The sequence below is a fragment of the Periophthalmus magnuspinnatus genome, chromosome 1, assembly GCF_009829125.3.
Source record: "Periophthalmus magnuspinnatus isolate fPerMag1 chromosome 1, fPerMag1.2.pri, whole genome shotgun sequence".
NCBI classification, from domain to species: domain Eukaryota; kingdom Metazoa; phylum Chordata; class Actinopteri; order Gobiiformes; family Gobiidae; genus Periophthalmus; species Periophthalmus magnuspinnatus.
In genome coordinates this window covers 7,589,045-7,604,972 of record NC_047126.1, presented here as the reverse complement: position 1 = coordinate 7,604,972, position 15,928 = coordinate 7,589,045, and the positions used below count along the sequence as shown (strand labels likewise).

General features: G+C 46.8%; 1 protein-coding gene across 1 annotated transcript in view; it reads left to right on the top strand.

The window, feature by feature from the left end:
- LOC117372643 (PDZ and LIM domain protein 3-like) overlaps nt 1-14,767 on the top strand; it is a 32,687-nt gene extending 17,920 nt beyond the window's left edge. Inside the window, exons 4-7 of the mRNA XM_033968469.2 lie at nt 42-229; nt 2,451-2,578; nt 10,833-10,944; nt 12,890-14,767. Coding sequence (XP_033824360.1) covers nt 42-229; nt 2,451-2,578; nt 10,833-10,944; nt 12,890-13,079 — 618 coding nt within the window. The 3' untranslated portion in view covers nt 13,080-14,767. The remainder of the gene's footprint in view (nt 1-41; nt 230-2,450; nt 2,579-10,832; nt 10,945-12,889) is intronic.
- The last annotated feature ends 1,161 nt before the right edge of the window (nt 14,768-15,928 follow it).

Sequence of the window (15,928 nt, the reverse complement as noted above, 5' to 3'; positions counted from 1 at the left end):
CCTGGTTGATAAAACAGGATTCTTGATGGTTATTTGAACAGGAATACAAACCTATTGGAACAGCACACAACCGGAAAGCACAGCCGTTCATAGCAGCAGCAAACATCGACGACAAGCGCCAGGTGGTCAGTACGTCCTACAACACCCCCATCGGCCTCTACTCCTCAGGAAACATCCAGGACGCCATGGAGGGCCAGATCCGGGGGCTCGTGCCCCCCAGACAAGTCAGGTACTCACCATAGACTGTACAAAGAAGTGGACTCAGTGAATGTGACGTCACTCATTCGGCTCCAGACAGATGAAGCTAATTGAGGTTAGCAATTATAGCAGCTAATCTGGAGCCCAGTTTCATATTTGCAATTCCGACTGAAAAGTATCATAGCAACCAAAGAGCCAATCTGGAACGAGGCTGATGAAGGTAGCGCCCCTTCTGTTGAGCACTGCTGAGAGCGGGCACTTAGCAACGCTGTAAATCAAATCTGTTGCTAACACTAGCAGGAACGACCTCAGAGAAAGAAGCTGTCTGAACTGTCTGTTTTTAATGTTCATATCTTGATTTATAGACACGAGTCTGACAGCAGCAGTTACAGAGAGAGGGGTGACAGTTTTTCAATAGAAAGTGAGCCAGAGTCAGTGGAGCCAAAGTGGACCCAAGAATGTGACATTTATATATGTCAATATGCAAATAAGCTGTGCTCATAAAGTCATTATGTAATGTAATAGTTTTTTGTGTGAAAATGTGCTGAAATAGGTTTAACAATCCTCATTTTCAACATTACTTTGATCAAGTCTTTCTGCAACAGTAACTTTTCTGATGGAGGATTCACCACCTGGTTGTCTCCATGGAAATATTATTACTTTGTCTAGAATCTTCCACAGTATGGCATTAAACTTATCAATCTTTATGGAAACATACAGGTAATGCCATCTGAGCCAAGTCACAGGTCAGATCTGTGGAGAGGAGCGCCTGTAAATGAATAAATGCAAGTTAGAAAAGTTTAAATCTATATTTACAATATTCCAGGCAAAGCAGTAACACCTCCCTGGAAACCAGCAGGTGCATCTTTAAATAGCATCGCTCTTATTAGAGGTGGGAAATATAGCAATAAATCGCCACAATATCATTGGAATATTGTTACTAGAATACAAAAGAAAACCCCCAAAAAGACAAATAGAAAGACTTTCATGGAAACAAGCAGGAGGAAAAGCTCCATACTGTGCCTTTAAAGCAGACCTAATTCTCCAAAATGGACTTTTCATTTACTCTCTCAAAATTATGTTTGGATTGATTCGTGCATTCTTGAGTAATCTTTAATCTTTAATCTTTAATCTTCAATCTTCAATCTTCAATCTTCAATAATTTTCAAGATGCCATTTTGCCAATCAATCCCCGTTTTCACCTCCACCGGTCCACGCCCACTGTGATGTACGCAGGTCTTTCTACAGTTTTATTTTCTTAATCCATGATACTCATAGGATTCAGAAAAGTTGCGTAGTCATTTTGATACAAGTAGTAGTGTGATGTGCAGCTGTCCATACGAGGGGCCGTCAGCTCTATGGCTCTTTATTGTGATGACGTTTGTGGTGACATCAGCTCGCGTTGGGACTTGTGGAAGTCAGTGGCCTTATTTCTTTTATTATTTTAGTTGGATATTGTGATTTAAAATGTGCAAATTATAACATAATGATCCATGGGGGACATAGATAATAACTGTAGATCAGACACAGGGACAAAATATCCACTTTAAGAGAGTTGAAATTCAGCTTTTTTGTTCAAATAAAGTCTACATCAGTATTAGACATATTCCATTTCTGTGCTGTGAGTAGTTCTGTCATGATAACACATTTTGAAGAGCGATATATTGCAAAAAAAAAAAAATATATAGACAATAAATTATAAAATTGAATCTAATCAATTATACAAAAAAATTATTTACAATAGATCATTATAATCATGAGCTGCAATAAATAAATAGAAAATGAAAACCCTTTATATTTAGTTTGTCTGTAATTATTCGTAGAAGTTATTTATTCATCCTTCTACAGCTCAAACCTTATCGTAGCACACAAAAATAACAAAAGATTCCCCATTAGCGCAAAGAAAAAATGGTTCAATTTATCATGTATTGAACGATATGTCATTGTAGTATTTATCATGACAGGCCGAGTACTGAGGGCTCTCACTGCCAGCTCAGTCTGTGTTATCTTATCTGGCGTCATCAGAGGTATAATACTCCCTACAACAGAAGCATAGCCAAACTGGACTGTACGAGACTGGAAAGGACAACAGTGTTATAAGGTGCGGAGGGTTCATGTCTCCGGATGCTGATGGTAAATAAAACTCCAGCGTCATGTCTTTTCTCCTCAGCTCTCAGGCTCCTGTGTACTCTAAAACAATCATACATATATCTGTATGTTGTACTTTGACATGTTGTGGTTTGTGTGTGCAGCCCACGGACCCTGACCAGTATTGAAGACTCAGACGTGTATCGCATGTTGCAGCAGGACCACGAGGAGCCGCTGGAGCCCAGACAGTCCGGTTCATTTCGAGCTCTGCAGGAGTTTGTTGACAGTGATGGTAAATGCTCTCTCAAGCACAGGAAATCTAAAACATCAGGACGTAGATTTGTTTAGTTTATTTGTTTATTTCATTCATACGGATTGGGATATTAAAGACTCAGTTGATTAACATGGCAGTCCTAAATAATATTCTGATACAATTGTTGAAGTTATTAGAGGAATTAGAGGAAACTTACTGGACGGTACTTTTCATATTTTGGTAAATCCAAACCATTTAGAAAGCATGGGGTTAAATATGGTCCTCTCTCCCCAGATGTCATTGTCAATAATACTCATATATCAACTGCCATCAGCAATCGCAGACCATATGATACGTTTAAGAACATTTTAAAGCTGTGTGATTTTAAATAGAAGGTAATAACAATGGGTGATTTTAATTTGAGGAGGATCTTGGTGGAAACATATAATGGATGACTTGCACTTAATTCAGACGTAAAAAGGTCCAAGATGAATCACAAATAGTTCTATCAGCCAAATTCATCTTAGCTTTATCAATCGCCCAAAAAGGATTACAACGACTTCAAATCTGTTTGTTGTCCATAGAAGAAAAACATGGAGTTCACGAGATTAAAAGAAAGAGCAAAAAGTCCCATAACCTGTGAATCAATGACAATATAAAACAATAAGTGAAACACAGAGACACTGCTCTTAAAACTGCGAACAAGTCCAAACTAACTACTGATATTTATACTGCTGTGGAATAAAGTCACAACTGAGAACTGACAAAAGCTAAAGCGCATTTTTTTCATAACACTGAATAAAAACTGTCCTTGTAACGCTAAAGCTACGTGAGCACGGATCAATGAGGTAACAGGTAAAAGTCACTCACCCACAGCACTGTTCACCTACAAATAATGAGCTCATGCAGAACCCATTACACGTGCACCACCTCTTCATGCTCACTTTATTAACTCATTTACAACCAAAGCCAAGAGTGTTCCAGCAGACGACAAGGTGCCATCAGCAAAGCCACAACTGTGTCAGACGAACCCCCACTAAACCCACGTCCTGTTTCCATGGCAGATGTCTCTTTAAATAGCTGGTACAATCAATGTCACTCAGTCCAGGCAAATTCCCCTAATCATGGATGTGCAAATGTCATTCCTATTTTTTAAAGGTGCAACCCTCATCTAACATCTAATTGTCTAAAGTATCTGGAAAAACTGTTGGCCAAACAAATTCCCAATCACCTAAATTACACATCTTACCCACTGCGTCCAATGATTCGGATTCCCTGAAACGCCAATATGCTATTTCTTGGAAAAAGTCATCATCCAAGAAAAGGGGAGGTACAGGGAGCAGTTTTCCTAGACCTTGGAAACATTCAGTTTTGTTGTAAAAACTCCTGAAGTCTCTTAACTCTTACCCGTCACTTCTGATTCAAAGTCCATACTCACAGTGCTCCTGCTGTACCATGATCAGCCGTTGCATAACTGGGCTGGTTTTCTTCAGTTTCTACGTTCACGATCTGCTTTTGGTCTGTGAAAACTGTGACACCTGATGTGCACTGATGACTGTTATTTTCTGACAAGGGAAAACAGCTGAAGACATTGCAGCAAAATCCTGTTTTCAAACTTGATATCTTCAAAACTTGTTAAACGCAAAAAAAACACTTTCCATGCAAAACATCTCCACGGCAGGACAAAGATCACAGGTCGTCACAGGATTCAAATATCTTGGACTACACATAGATTCACAACTCAATTTTAAAAGTCTGCGCTATCCTGCAGAAATATAAGCTACTGAAGTGGAACCCTTTGTCTGAGGCATTTCCAGATCTCCCTCTTTTTAAAATGGAAACACAGATTGCACTGACTGTATATAATGCATTTGTGTCTCTCCACTTGTATATTTCGTAACATTTGTCGTGTGATTGCATATTTATCCTGAGGGACGACAGATGAGCATGTGCTTCATCAGCTCGCCCAAGCACATTTACATTGTTTAAAGCTGATTAATTCATCTTTTACAGCGTACGCTCGGAGTAAACACAAACTTCCTCAAACTAATGCACTTGTCTCTGAGCACACATCACCTTCTGCCTCGTCTCTGAAGGCCAAAACGGGCAAAGTTTCTAGTTTTTGGATTGGACTGCTCATTCCTGCGTCAAGTCTTTTCACAGATTACACATTTATGGAACATTTTTGACCGTACGTAAGGTTTATAAATGACAGGCCACTCCGCTCACAGTAAGAATGCATCATCATCATCTTATTTAAGGTATTTTGGTAGCTTTACAACAATGGGTAATGCAATAAATACGTTTAGTGCCATACTGTCGAACATTGCAGGCAAAGCAATAACATCTCCAACACAAACCGGAAGGCGGATCTTCTAAAACGTTTCATAAAGTACCTTTTTCAACACATTTTCTGATTAAATCCTGAATCAGTGTGAGTCTCTCCTCAAAAACAAAGCAGACCATTCGAGGCATTTATTAAAACAATATTGCAAGACCCTTAACACCAACAATAATTTATGCTAGACTAATAACCGCAGTAAAACACATTTTCTCGTATCAAACCAGTGTCGTAACGGTGCGGATAGGACCAAAGGATGCAGACCAGAGCAGTTTTAACAGTGTTTATTTACAGCGGTGAAAATGCAGTCTTTAAACAGGTCACAAGAGCAGGTACAGGAACCGGGGAGCGGGAGACGGGTCAGGCGGGTGCGGTGCAGGTAGAGGCGGGCAGGACAGGACCAGGACGGGGATAGAAGCAGGTGCGGTACCAGGGCGGGCGGAGCAGACGAAGACCAGAGCGGGGAGCGGGTGACAAACCAGAGACCAGGACCGGACAGGAGACGAGACGAGCAGGAGACGAGACGAGCAGGAGACGAGACGAGCAGGAGACGAGACGAGCCGGAGACGAGACGAGCAGGAGACGATACCGGGACTGGAACGTGACGGCAGGAGCTGGGCGAGTGGAGGCAGGAATGTTTTACACGCGGACGGTCTGGCACCGAGTGTAGACTGCCAAGCCTTCTTGTACTCAGCAGCAGGTGGTGGTGATTAGGCTGATGCACCCCAGGTGTGCACGGGAGGAGTCAGGCACTCCACCCAGCTCCAGACACACAGGTAGGGGAGGGGGAGAGAGCACGGGAGGACAGGGAAACTGACATCATGACAGTACCCCCCCCCTAAGGTCCACCTCCTGGTGGACCCCCAGGCTTGTCAGGATGAGCGCGGTGGAAGTCTCTCACCATGTCGGGGTCCAGAATGCGTGCCCTGGGCACCCAGGATCGCTCCTCCGGACCGTAACCCTCCCAATCGACGAGGTACTGGAGGCCCCTACCACGGCGACGAACGTCAATCAGGCGGCGGACGGTGAACGCCGGGTGGCCGTCAATGACTCGGGCGGGCGGTGGGGGATCGGCCGGAGGGCACAGGTCGCTGGTCCGGACTGGTTTAACCTGGGAGACGTGAAAGGTCGGATGAATCCGGAGAGACGGGGGTAACTGGAGGCGCACCGCCGATGGATTTATGATCCTCATGATCTTAAACGGTCCCAGGAATCGGGGGGACAGCTTACGGGAGTCCGTCTTCAGCGGGACCGTCTTGGCGGAGAGCCAAACCATCTGGCCAGGTTGGTATACGGGCGCCGGGACACGGTGGCGATCGGCCGTCGCCTTAGTGCGCGCTCCCGCCCGAAGAAGGGCCGCCCTGGCCTTCTTCCAGATCCGGCGACAGCGCTGGAGATGGCGCTGAACAGACGGGACGGCGAGGTCCCTCTCCTCCGTGGGAAAGAGAGGGGGTTGATATCCCAGCGATGCCTCGAAGGGGGACATACCAGTGGCGGAACTCACGAGGGAGTTGTGAGCATACTCTATCCAGGGCAGGTGAGTACTCCAGGTCGCGGGGTTGGCGGAGGCTGTGCACCGTAGGGCCGACTCCAGGTCTTGGTTGGCCCGCTCCGTCTGCCCATTAGATTGTGGATGGAACCCGGACGTGAGGCTAACCGTGGCCCCCAAACCGTCGCAGAAAGACCGCCATACCTGAGAGGTGAATTGGGTCCCTCTGTCGGACACGATGTCCACCGGGATGCCGTGGAGTCGGAAGACATGACTGGTCAGCTGGTCGGCAGTTTCTTTGGCTGTGGGGAGCTTAGGCAGGGCAACGAAATGGGCGGCCTTGGAGAAGCGGTCCACAATGGTGAGAACCACCGTGTTCCCCTGGGAAGGGGGAAGGCCCGTCACGAAGTCCAAGGCGATGTGGGACCAAGGGCGACGAGGAACTGGGAGAGGATGCAAGAGACCAGAAGGGGGTGAGTGGGAGGCCTTGGCCCGAGCACATACCTGGCAGGCGGCGACATAAGCCCGGGTGTCTGTGTCCATCGTGGGCCACCAGAAGCGTCTCCTGAGGAGGGAGAGAGAGCGACCGGCACCAGGATGGCAGGCGAAACGGGAGGCATGGACCCACTGGAGCACCTGAGACCGGACAGAATCGGGAACAAACAGTTTACCTGGAGGGCCGTTACCTGGGTCGGGGTCGTTGGTCTGGGCCTCTCGGACGGTGTCCTCGATATCCCAATGGACCGCGGCCACCACACACGAGGAGGGAATAATTGTTTCTGCGGTGACCGGGCTATCCTCCAGGGCGAACTGGCGGGAGAGGGCATCGGGTTTGACGTTCCGAGATCCGGGGCGGTAGGTGAGGAGAAAGTTGAAGCGGCTGAAGAAGAGGGACCAACGAGCTTGACGGGGATTGAGGCGCCTGGCGGACTGGATGTACTCCAAGTTTTTATGGTCGGTCCAGACGATGAATGGTTGCTCCGCCCCTTCGAGCCAGTGGCGCCACTCCTCCAAGGCCAGCTTTACGGCAAGGAGCTCCCGATCCCCCACGTCATAATTGACCTCGGCCGAGGACAATCGCCGGGAAAAGAAGGCGCAGGGACAGAGGCGGTTGTGGGGGTCGAACCTCTGCGAAAGCACGGCCCCCACTCCCGAGTCGGAGGCGTCGACCTCCACGATGAATTGCCGTGAAGGGTCGGGCTGGTGCAGGATGGGAGCGGAGGTAAATAGTCTCTTAAGCTTCTCGAAGGCTGTCTGCGCCTCAGGAGACCAGGCAAACGGCAAGGCAGGAGAGGTGAGTTTGGTTAAGGGCGAGATAACCCTACTAAAATCCCGGATGAAACGTCTATAAAAATTGGCAAAGCCGATAAATCTCTGGAGCTGTCTCCGGCTGGTAGGAACGGGCCACTCAGTGACAGCCTGGATCTTTTCAGGGTCAGCTCTTACTTGGCCCCGCCCCACAATGAAGCCCAAAAAGCTGACCTCCTCTGCGTGAAACTCGCATTTCTCAGCTTTCACGAACAGTTTATTCTCGAGGAGGCGCTGGAGAACCTGGCGAACGTGCTGATGATGCTCCTGGGGGGACCGCGAGAAAATCAAGATGTCATCCAAGTAAACAAAGACGAATCGGTTAAGGAAATCACGGAGCACATCGTTGATGAGGGCTTGGAATACGGCAGGGGCGTTGGTGAGACCGAAGGGCATAACCAAGTATTCGAAATGTCCCAGGGGTGTCTTGAAGGCCGTCTTCCATTCGTCTCCCTCCCTGATGCGCACCAGGTGGTACGCATTCCGCAAATCCAACTTTGAGAAGATGGTCGCACCGTGGAGGGGCGTAAATGCCGAGTCCAGTAAGGGAAGCGGGTATTTATTCTTTACAGTTATATTGTTCAGACCCCGGTAATCAATGCAAGGCCGCAGGGATTTGTCCTTCTTAGCCACAAAGAAGAACCCCGCTCCCACGGGTGAAGTGGACGGGCGGATGATTCCGGCAGCCAGGGACCCACGGATATAGTCCTCCATTGACTCGCGTTCAGGTTTAGACAGGTTATATAGCCTGCTAGATGGTAGTGGGGCACCCGGCAGGAGGTCAATGGCGCAGTCATATGGACGGTGGGGCGGTAAAGAGAGGGCCTTGCTCTTGCTAAAAACCTCCCCCAGGTCGTGATATTCAGCAGGCACCGAGGACAGATTGGGGGTGTCTGGGGACGGATCAGCGACAGGAACGGACCTCCCGGCCGGAGGGAGGGCGGACCGAAGGCACTTGGCGTGGCAATCGGGACTCCAGCCCGAAACTCCGCCCCTGGCCCAATCGAAAACAGGGTTGTGGGCGCGTAGCCAGGGGTAACCAAGGACCAGAGGAGAAGCGGAGGAGGACAGGACATGAAACTGACGGTTCTCTTGGTGGTTGCCGGACAGTATCACGGTGACAGGTTCTGTGATGTGAGTGATGTGCCCCAGAAAACGTCCATTGAGCCCCTGGGCATTTAAGGGGCGTTCGAGGGGCTCCAGGTAGACCCCGAGCTGCTCCGCGACTTGGGCATCAATAAAGTCCCTCTCAGCCCCGGAGTCGATAAGGGCGGAAACGCATAAGGTCTCTGTGCGAACGCACAGGGTGGCGCTGAGCCGCAGTCTATTAGAAGAGTCCAGGATGTGTTGCTCGCCCACCAGTACTCCCAGTGCTACTGGTGGGCCCCCCCTTTTGGCCGAACTGGGCAAGTGACCACATAATGTCCGCGCTCACCGCAGTAGAGGCAAGCCCCGGCCAGACGACGCCTCCGTTGACGCTCCTCGGCCGACACAAGGGTCCTGTCGAGTTGCATGGGCTCATCCGGCGGGGGCGGGGCAGCGCGTGGCTCCGGCGGGACCGGTGACCGGCGTCTCTCTCGGCGACGAGCCCGTAGGCGGTTGTCTATACGGTGAGTGAGGGAGATGAGGGTCCGCAGGTCGGGGGGTTCGTCCCGGGAAACCAATTCATCTTTCAAAGTCTCGTTCAGGCCCCGCACAAACACAGCCCGCAGCGCGCTGTCCGTCCAGTCCAGCTCCGCCGCATGTGTCCAGAATTCAATGGAATAATCCGCTACCGTCCTGGAGCCCTGGCTGAGAGTCAATAACCGGGAGGCAGCATTGTCCTGGTAGTGCGGGTGGTCAAACACCAGCTTAAACGTGGACACAAATTCATTAAAATCCAGGCTATCCACAGACGTCTTCATTAGGCGCGCCTCTGCCCACTGGAGAGCTCTGCCCCGGAGTAATCCACATATATATCGGATCTTGGTGGCCCCCGAGCTGAAACGAGAAGGGCATTGCTGGAACATGAACTCGCACTGGAACAGGAATCCGCGACAGAGGTGAGGTTGTCCAGCATACGGCTCCGGATCCGTGCCTCTCGGCTCCGGGAGGCGTGGCGGCGCTCCGGCTGCAGCAGGCGGGGTGACGAGGAGCGCGGCCACCTGGTGGTTAAGCTGTGCCACCTGCTGGGACAATGTCTGATTTAGCTCCAATAGAGTCCGAATGGATTGTTCATGCTGACCCAGCACCGCCTCGGGGTGAGAGTGCGTGAGGCGGCGCGTCTGGTCCGGATCTGAGCCTGCTTGGTCCATAGTGGCCAGACCGTTCTGTCGTAACGGTGCGGATAGGACCAAAGGATGCAGACCAGAGCAGTTTTAACAGTGTTTATTTACAGCGGTGAAAATGCAGTCTTTAAACAGGTCACAAGAGCAGGTACAGGAACCGGGGAGCGGGAGACGGGTCAGGCGGGTGCGGTGCAGGTAGAGGCGGGCAGGACAGGACCAGGACGGGGATAGAAGCAGGTGCGGTACCAGGGCGGGCGGAGCAGACGAAGACCAGAGCGGGGAGCGGGTGACAAACCAGAGACCAGGACCGGACAGGAGACGAGACGAGCAGGAGACGAGACGAGCAGGAGACGAGACGAGCAGGAGACGAGACGAGCCGGAGACGAGACGAGCAGGAGACGATACCGGGACTGGAACGTGACGGCAGGAGCTGGGCGAGTGGAGGCAGGAATGTTTTACACGCGGACGGTCTGGCACCGAGTGTAGACTGCCAAGCCTTCTTGTACTCAGCAGCAGGTGGTGGTGATTAGGCTGATGCACCCCAGGTGTGCACGGGAGGAGTCAGGCACTCCACCCAGCTCCAGACACACAGGTAGGGGAGGGGGAGAGAGCACGGGAGGACAGGGAAACTGACATCATGACAACCAGTCCTTCATTCAAGTGCCATTTAATATGCCCCACTCCAAGTTCTTTGTTTCAGCCTCCCTCCTGATCAGCCAAGTGTTCCCTGATGGAGAGGCAAATCATTTAATGCACAAAAGAACCGGCTTATTTTCATTCAAGAGACATGGACTGATCTCGACATGGAGGGAGCTGTGTTTTTCATCAAGCGCCCTTCACTTTCTGAATTATTCAAACTATTTATTCATTTTCTCTTTTGTGTTCTAGGTACCCGGCCGATCGTGACCCGTAGTGTAAAGGCGCCAACCACCAAACCCCACGCGCCCACGGGGAACCTCCAGAAGCTACCTGTCTGTGACAAGTGCGGCAACGGCATAGTGTATGTAAATATAGATGCAGTCAGCGCGCGGGCTACGGGGAGGGGAAGAGGAAGAGGGCGGTCTGACTTTGTGGGAAAAGGATTTAATAATAATCGTTATTTGCATACTTATTTTTAGGCATTTCATATATGTGTATGTTACCATTTCAGCGTCGTGGGGTCACTTTCCATTCTTGACCCGTAGCTGAATGTTTCTACCCTCTTGATTCCCATTTCACGCTTCAACTGTCCTGTCAAAAGCCTTTGGGAGGGAAAATCTATTCAAGTAAAAGTAAAAAAGTAATGTGAGAACTGTTACTCAAGCAAAAGTAATGATACAAGTAACTGTCTGGACCATAGACTGTATATATAAATGGACATTGCTAACCTGCTAGCCGCCACGTTCCAAATATGACGTGATCATGGGCGCGCCTCTGGCTCTATTGACTCGCTCCAATTCACTTTACGTTGGAAAACTGTTGCCCCTCTCCATAATTGCTGATGCCAGACTCGTCATTTTGGCCTTAAAATGTTCATATTAACCCACTCTACATGATCCTGGTGTTTTTATTTCACTATTGTCACGCAGGTAGTAACTCAGGACTCACGCGCAACACAAAAAACACAGTCAGTCTCCTTGTCTTGTTGAATACATCAGGTTTATTTGAAATACAGAGCCTGCGTGTCTCAGGTGTGGGGAAAACAGGGAGGCAGCAAACGACTGGAACAGGCTGGGAAATGAAGCTGGACTGGGGATAAACAAGTAAACCGGCAGAACTGTGACAGCTATTATGTCTGTAAAGCAAGATATGAACATTAATAACAGACAAATCAGGCGTCTTCTTTCTCCGAGTTCGCTCCCGCTGGCCTTAGCAACAGGTTTGATTGACAGCGTTGCTAAGTGCTTGCTCTGGATCGACTCTTTGGTTGTTCTGATACTCGGGGTCAGAATTTCTAATATGCAACGTAGCTCCAAAATCGCCTCTATAACTGTTAACCTCAATGAGCTTTCCTTTAGTCCACTTTTTTATACAGTTTATGGTCTGGACATAATATTCAATGTAGTATTTTAGGCTGAACTGGAAGGATAAATCATAGCATAAAGCACAATCTGATATTTTCAAAGAATAGACACAAAACAAACTCTGTAACTCTAGTATCTGATGCACTGGTCCAATCATTTCATATTGTCAACATAAAGATTCTGTCACCTGTAGAATTCACAGTGAGAAGACCAACCAAAACAGTTAATTAATAGCACCATAACACTGTAAATATATATTAAACCGCTCAAAGAAGTACAACGACCCACCTCTGCCTCGTAGGGCTGCAGCACTTAAGTCTTTAAGTCGATTATTGGGTCGATGGAGTCTTAGCCCAGCCAAATGCGTACAGTCAACTAATCATTTTGTCTACATTATAGGGATTTATAAGAGACAACAGCAGGAAGAAGAAGCGAGGGATTTAGCTGAAGGTTTGCTATTAATATGTAAAAATGCAGATTCACTAGTTTAATCCTTTTTTATATAAATACATTGTTTCCCAGTGCTTTTATTCTGCAAAAATAGTTGTTGTCGTGCAGATGTGGTCTCGTGAGGCACAAATTTGGAGCAGAAGGTTTATACGGGCCCCTTATAATATTAATTAATAGACAGATGTTCCAATTCTGGGCCCAGGAAAACAGACCCCTTTATCCTTCTCTGTTGACTTCCCTGCTTGTGAGTGCAGGTCGGATACATAGAGATACGTAATAGTTTTGAGAGCTTTTGCCAAACTCCTTTTTAAGTCAACGAAATAAATTGGCAGGACGTGAAGAATTTCTTTAGCACAAATCTGGAAAACAATTCCCCGGGGTTTACGGGTCCAGTCCACTTAACCTTTACCTTATCAACAACTTTTTCAAACCATAATAATCCATAACTTCCATGATTAACTAATGAAATTCCATGTTTTCCTTTCCTTCCAGTGGGACAGTGGTGAAAGCACGAGACAAATACCGCCACCCGGGATGCTTCGTCTGCTCCGACTGCGACATGAACCTCAAACAGAAGGGCTATTTCTTCGTGGAGGGCCAGCTGTACTGCGAGAGCCACGCCCGAGCCAGAATGAGACCTCCAGAGGGACACGAGCTTATCACTACATATCCCTCCGCCTAGACCCACCCTTCCACCCAACACCGCGCATATACTCAGCTTCTAATGCCACGCGCGCACCTCGGCACGTTCACCAAACAGACGCCGGCAAAGACTAAAGACAACACGGGATTACGCCCCGCCAAGAGTTTATGCTACTTCAGGCCTATATTTTGATTATATTCTATACGTAGAGCTAGGGCTGTGCTGTTAGTTGAATTTTAATGAAGATTCAATCATTTCTAATCATCAATCATTTTTAATCAAAACGTCAACAGTTAATCCTTTGATGGTTTGGGCAGAGTTCATACTTACGAGGAAGAAATCTGACAGTATGTTTGGTTTAAAGTCCCAATGTGTCGTTAAATTGGCTGAACCGCCTTTGTTGTATTCTCACGTAACGCCACTAGGTGCTGTCTATGTTACTGCTCTCCGATAGTCCTGACAGAAGAAGAGCAGAGAACACATCTGTCATCTACACTTCAATAATAATAATGATGATAGTAATAATAAAATAAACTTACAGATGAAAAAAATCTACCTTTCGTGTTCAGGAAACTAATACTGAGAGCCTTTTATTCTCGTTAATAAGCCAACGTGTCACAAAGCCCAAGGACAGATTCTGATGGTTTATAAGTGAAGTCCTTGAATGAATATATCTAAAAAAACAAACAAAAAAAAACAAACCAAAAAAACCTTTGCAAATATGTGTATTAAAGGGCCCACATTGCGTTATTTTCTGATCTATGTTGTATTTCCTCATCACAAACAGACCTGGAGTTGTGTTTTGTTTCATTCACATGTTTAACACACAAACCCTGTATATTTAGCTCTTCTCTCAAATGGAAAACACTCCACACACCTTCACTAGAATCATTTGGATGATTTCAGCTCTGGAATTGCCGATCTGTACTGAACAAAAGGTAAAAGGAGCTGTTAACTTAATTACCTCTTCATGACATCACAAGGTGGAAAAGAGCATCTTGAGCTTTGGAGATGGAGACAAATTAACCCCCAATTTACACCAAAGCAGTAACAGCAGGAATCATCTTTACACGACACTCAAAAGTAGGTTGGAGTTGTAAGTTTTCAGCGTCAACAGGAGCATCTCCAGGCTTTTACCGTGCATCACATCCAGGACTGTAAGTTTATTATGTGTGTTATTGTGTAAGGTCCAGGTATTAAACATGTGTGAACGAAACAAAAAAACAACTCCAGGTCTGTTATTGATGAGGAAACAACATTAGAACATGGCTTATCAATATTGATAATATAAGAGCTTTAATTCTGTCCGCTTAAATACAGAAATGACAAAAAAAACAAACAAAAACAACTAAATGTCATGTGTCAGAAAAGCACCTTAGATGAAGATTCAGAAGTAAACTGTTTGATATAAGGTGAAATGGTCATAATGCTGTAAGATTACATTGTGCATACACAGGATCTGTCCAGTTTGTTTGTTTGTCTGGTGGATGGTCCGCCACCTGCTCGTCTCCATGGAGAAATATTCACTATAACAATAAGAAAAGGCAAACCTACACAGTAACATGTGTTTCAAAGTATTTTTAATCAATGCAAACTCCTGTAATTGAATAAATGCAAGATGGGAACTTTAATGCCATACTGTGGAACATTCTAGGGAAAGCAACCTTTAAGTATTATATGTTGTGTGTAATAAAGTTTTAATGAAAGCACTGTAGTTTAAAAGTGTATACTTAGAAACAGTGAGTGACTGTATTACTGCAGAAAGTACAGCACAGTGTGTTTCATCACTAAATGCACCAGTCCATGAGTTTATGAGGACGGATGTCGGGCTCAACCTGCTTCACCTTGAGGTCTGAGTTTCTGTGCAAAGTTTTCTGAGGATTTTTCACATATTACAGGCATTACATTATTTTCAAGGCCCTCAAGGGGGCGCTCACGGTCCTACTATAGGCTCCAGCTCTATGATTCATAATCAGTGTTTTATGCAATCATACTGAGGCAAAATGAGCTGTTAATGAACACGTCAGGTAAGAATTTTATTCAAAGTGACCTTTAATGAGACCAAGTACTTAAAATAGACTCAAGTGGGCCAAAAAGTTTTTCGAGTCTCTGCCTACATAGCAGCATTTGTTCATAGTATTTATGGCCGAGCAGTTTGCAAAGTATTTTCCGACGTCACCACAAAGACAGGCTGATTGGCTGTGTGGCAGTTAATGGCAATTCAATTATAGGAGAACACTGTAAGAGGCGACGCTGCTGCCTGTGGACAGCAAAACTGAAGCGAGCAGCAATAAAACGCTTCTGTAAAACGTAAACAATGTGACATTTATTAGGGCTTTTTTAATCATACTGTGTGAGATCCAGCTGAGAGCGGCGTAAAAGTCTTTATCTCATTCAAATGAAAGTCTCTCTACATAAAGCACGTCATTGCAGCTTTGCTTGACTGATGTTGACCACTTTTACATGCATTGCTTATATGTATTTAGAGAGAATGTAGTTTACGTGACCTCTCTGTACATTTCGCTCCGGGCAAAGCATGAATGACTGCTTTATGTGGTGAACTTTCCTTGACTCTGAAACGCTATTTGAGTTGGCGCAATTATTACAATTACAAAACGTTATGATCCATTTGTGTGTAAATGTGTCGTTTGTTTCCCTGCAAAGATTAAAAAGCTTCACAAGCGCTGTCACAAATTGCACCGCACTTAACCAAGAGCAATAAACCACAAATACTGACCTGAACTGAACCATAGACTGTATATATAAGTGGACTTAGCTAATTTGCTAGCCGCCAAGTTCAAAATAGGAAGTGAGCAGGGGCGTGCTTCCGGCTCCATTGGCTCCAATTCACTTTACATTGAGAAACTGACGCCTCTGTCTGTAAATGT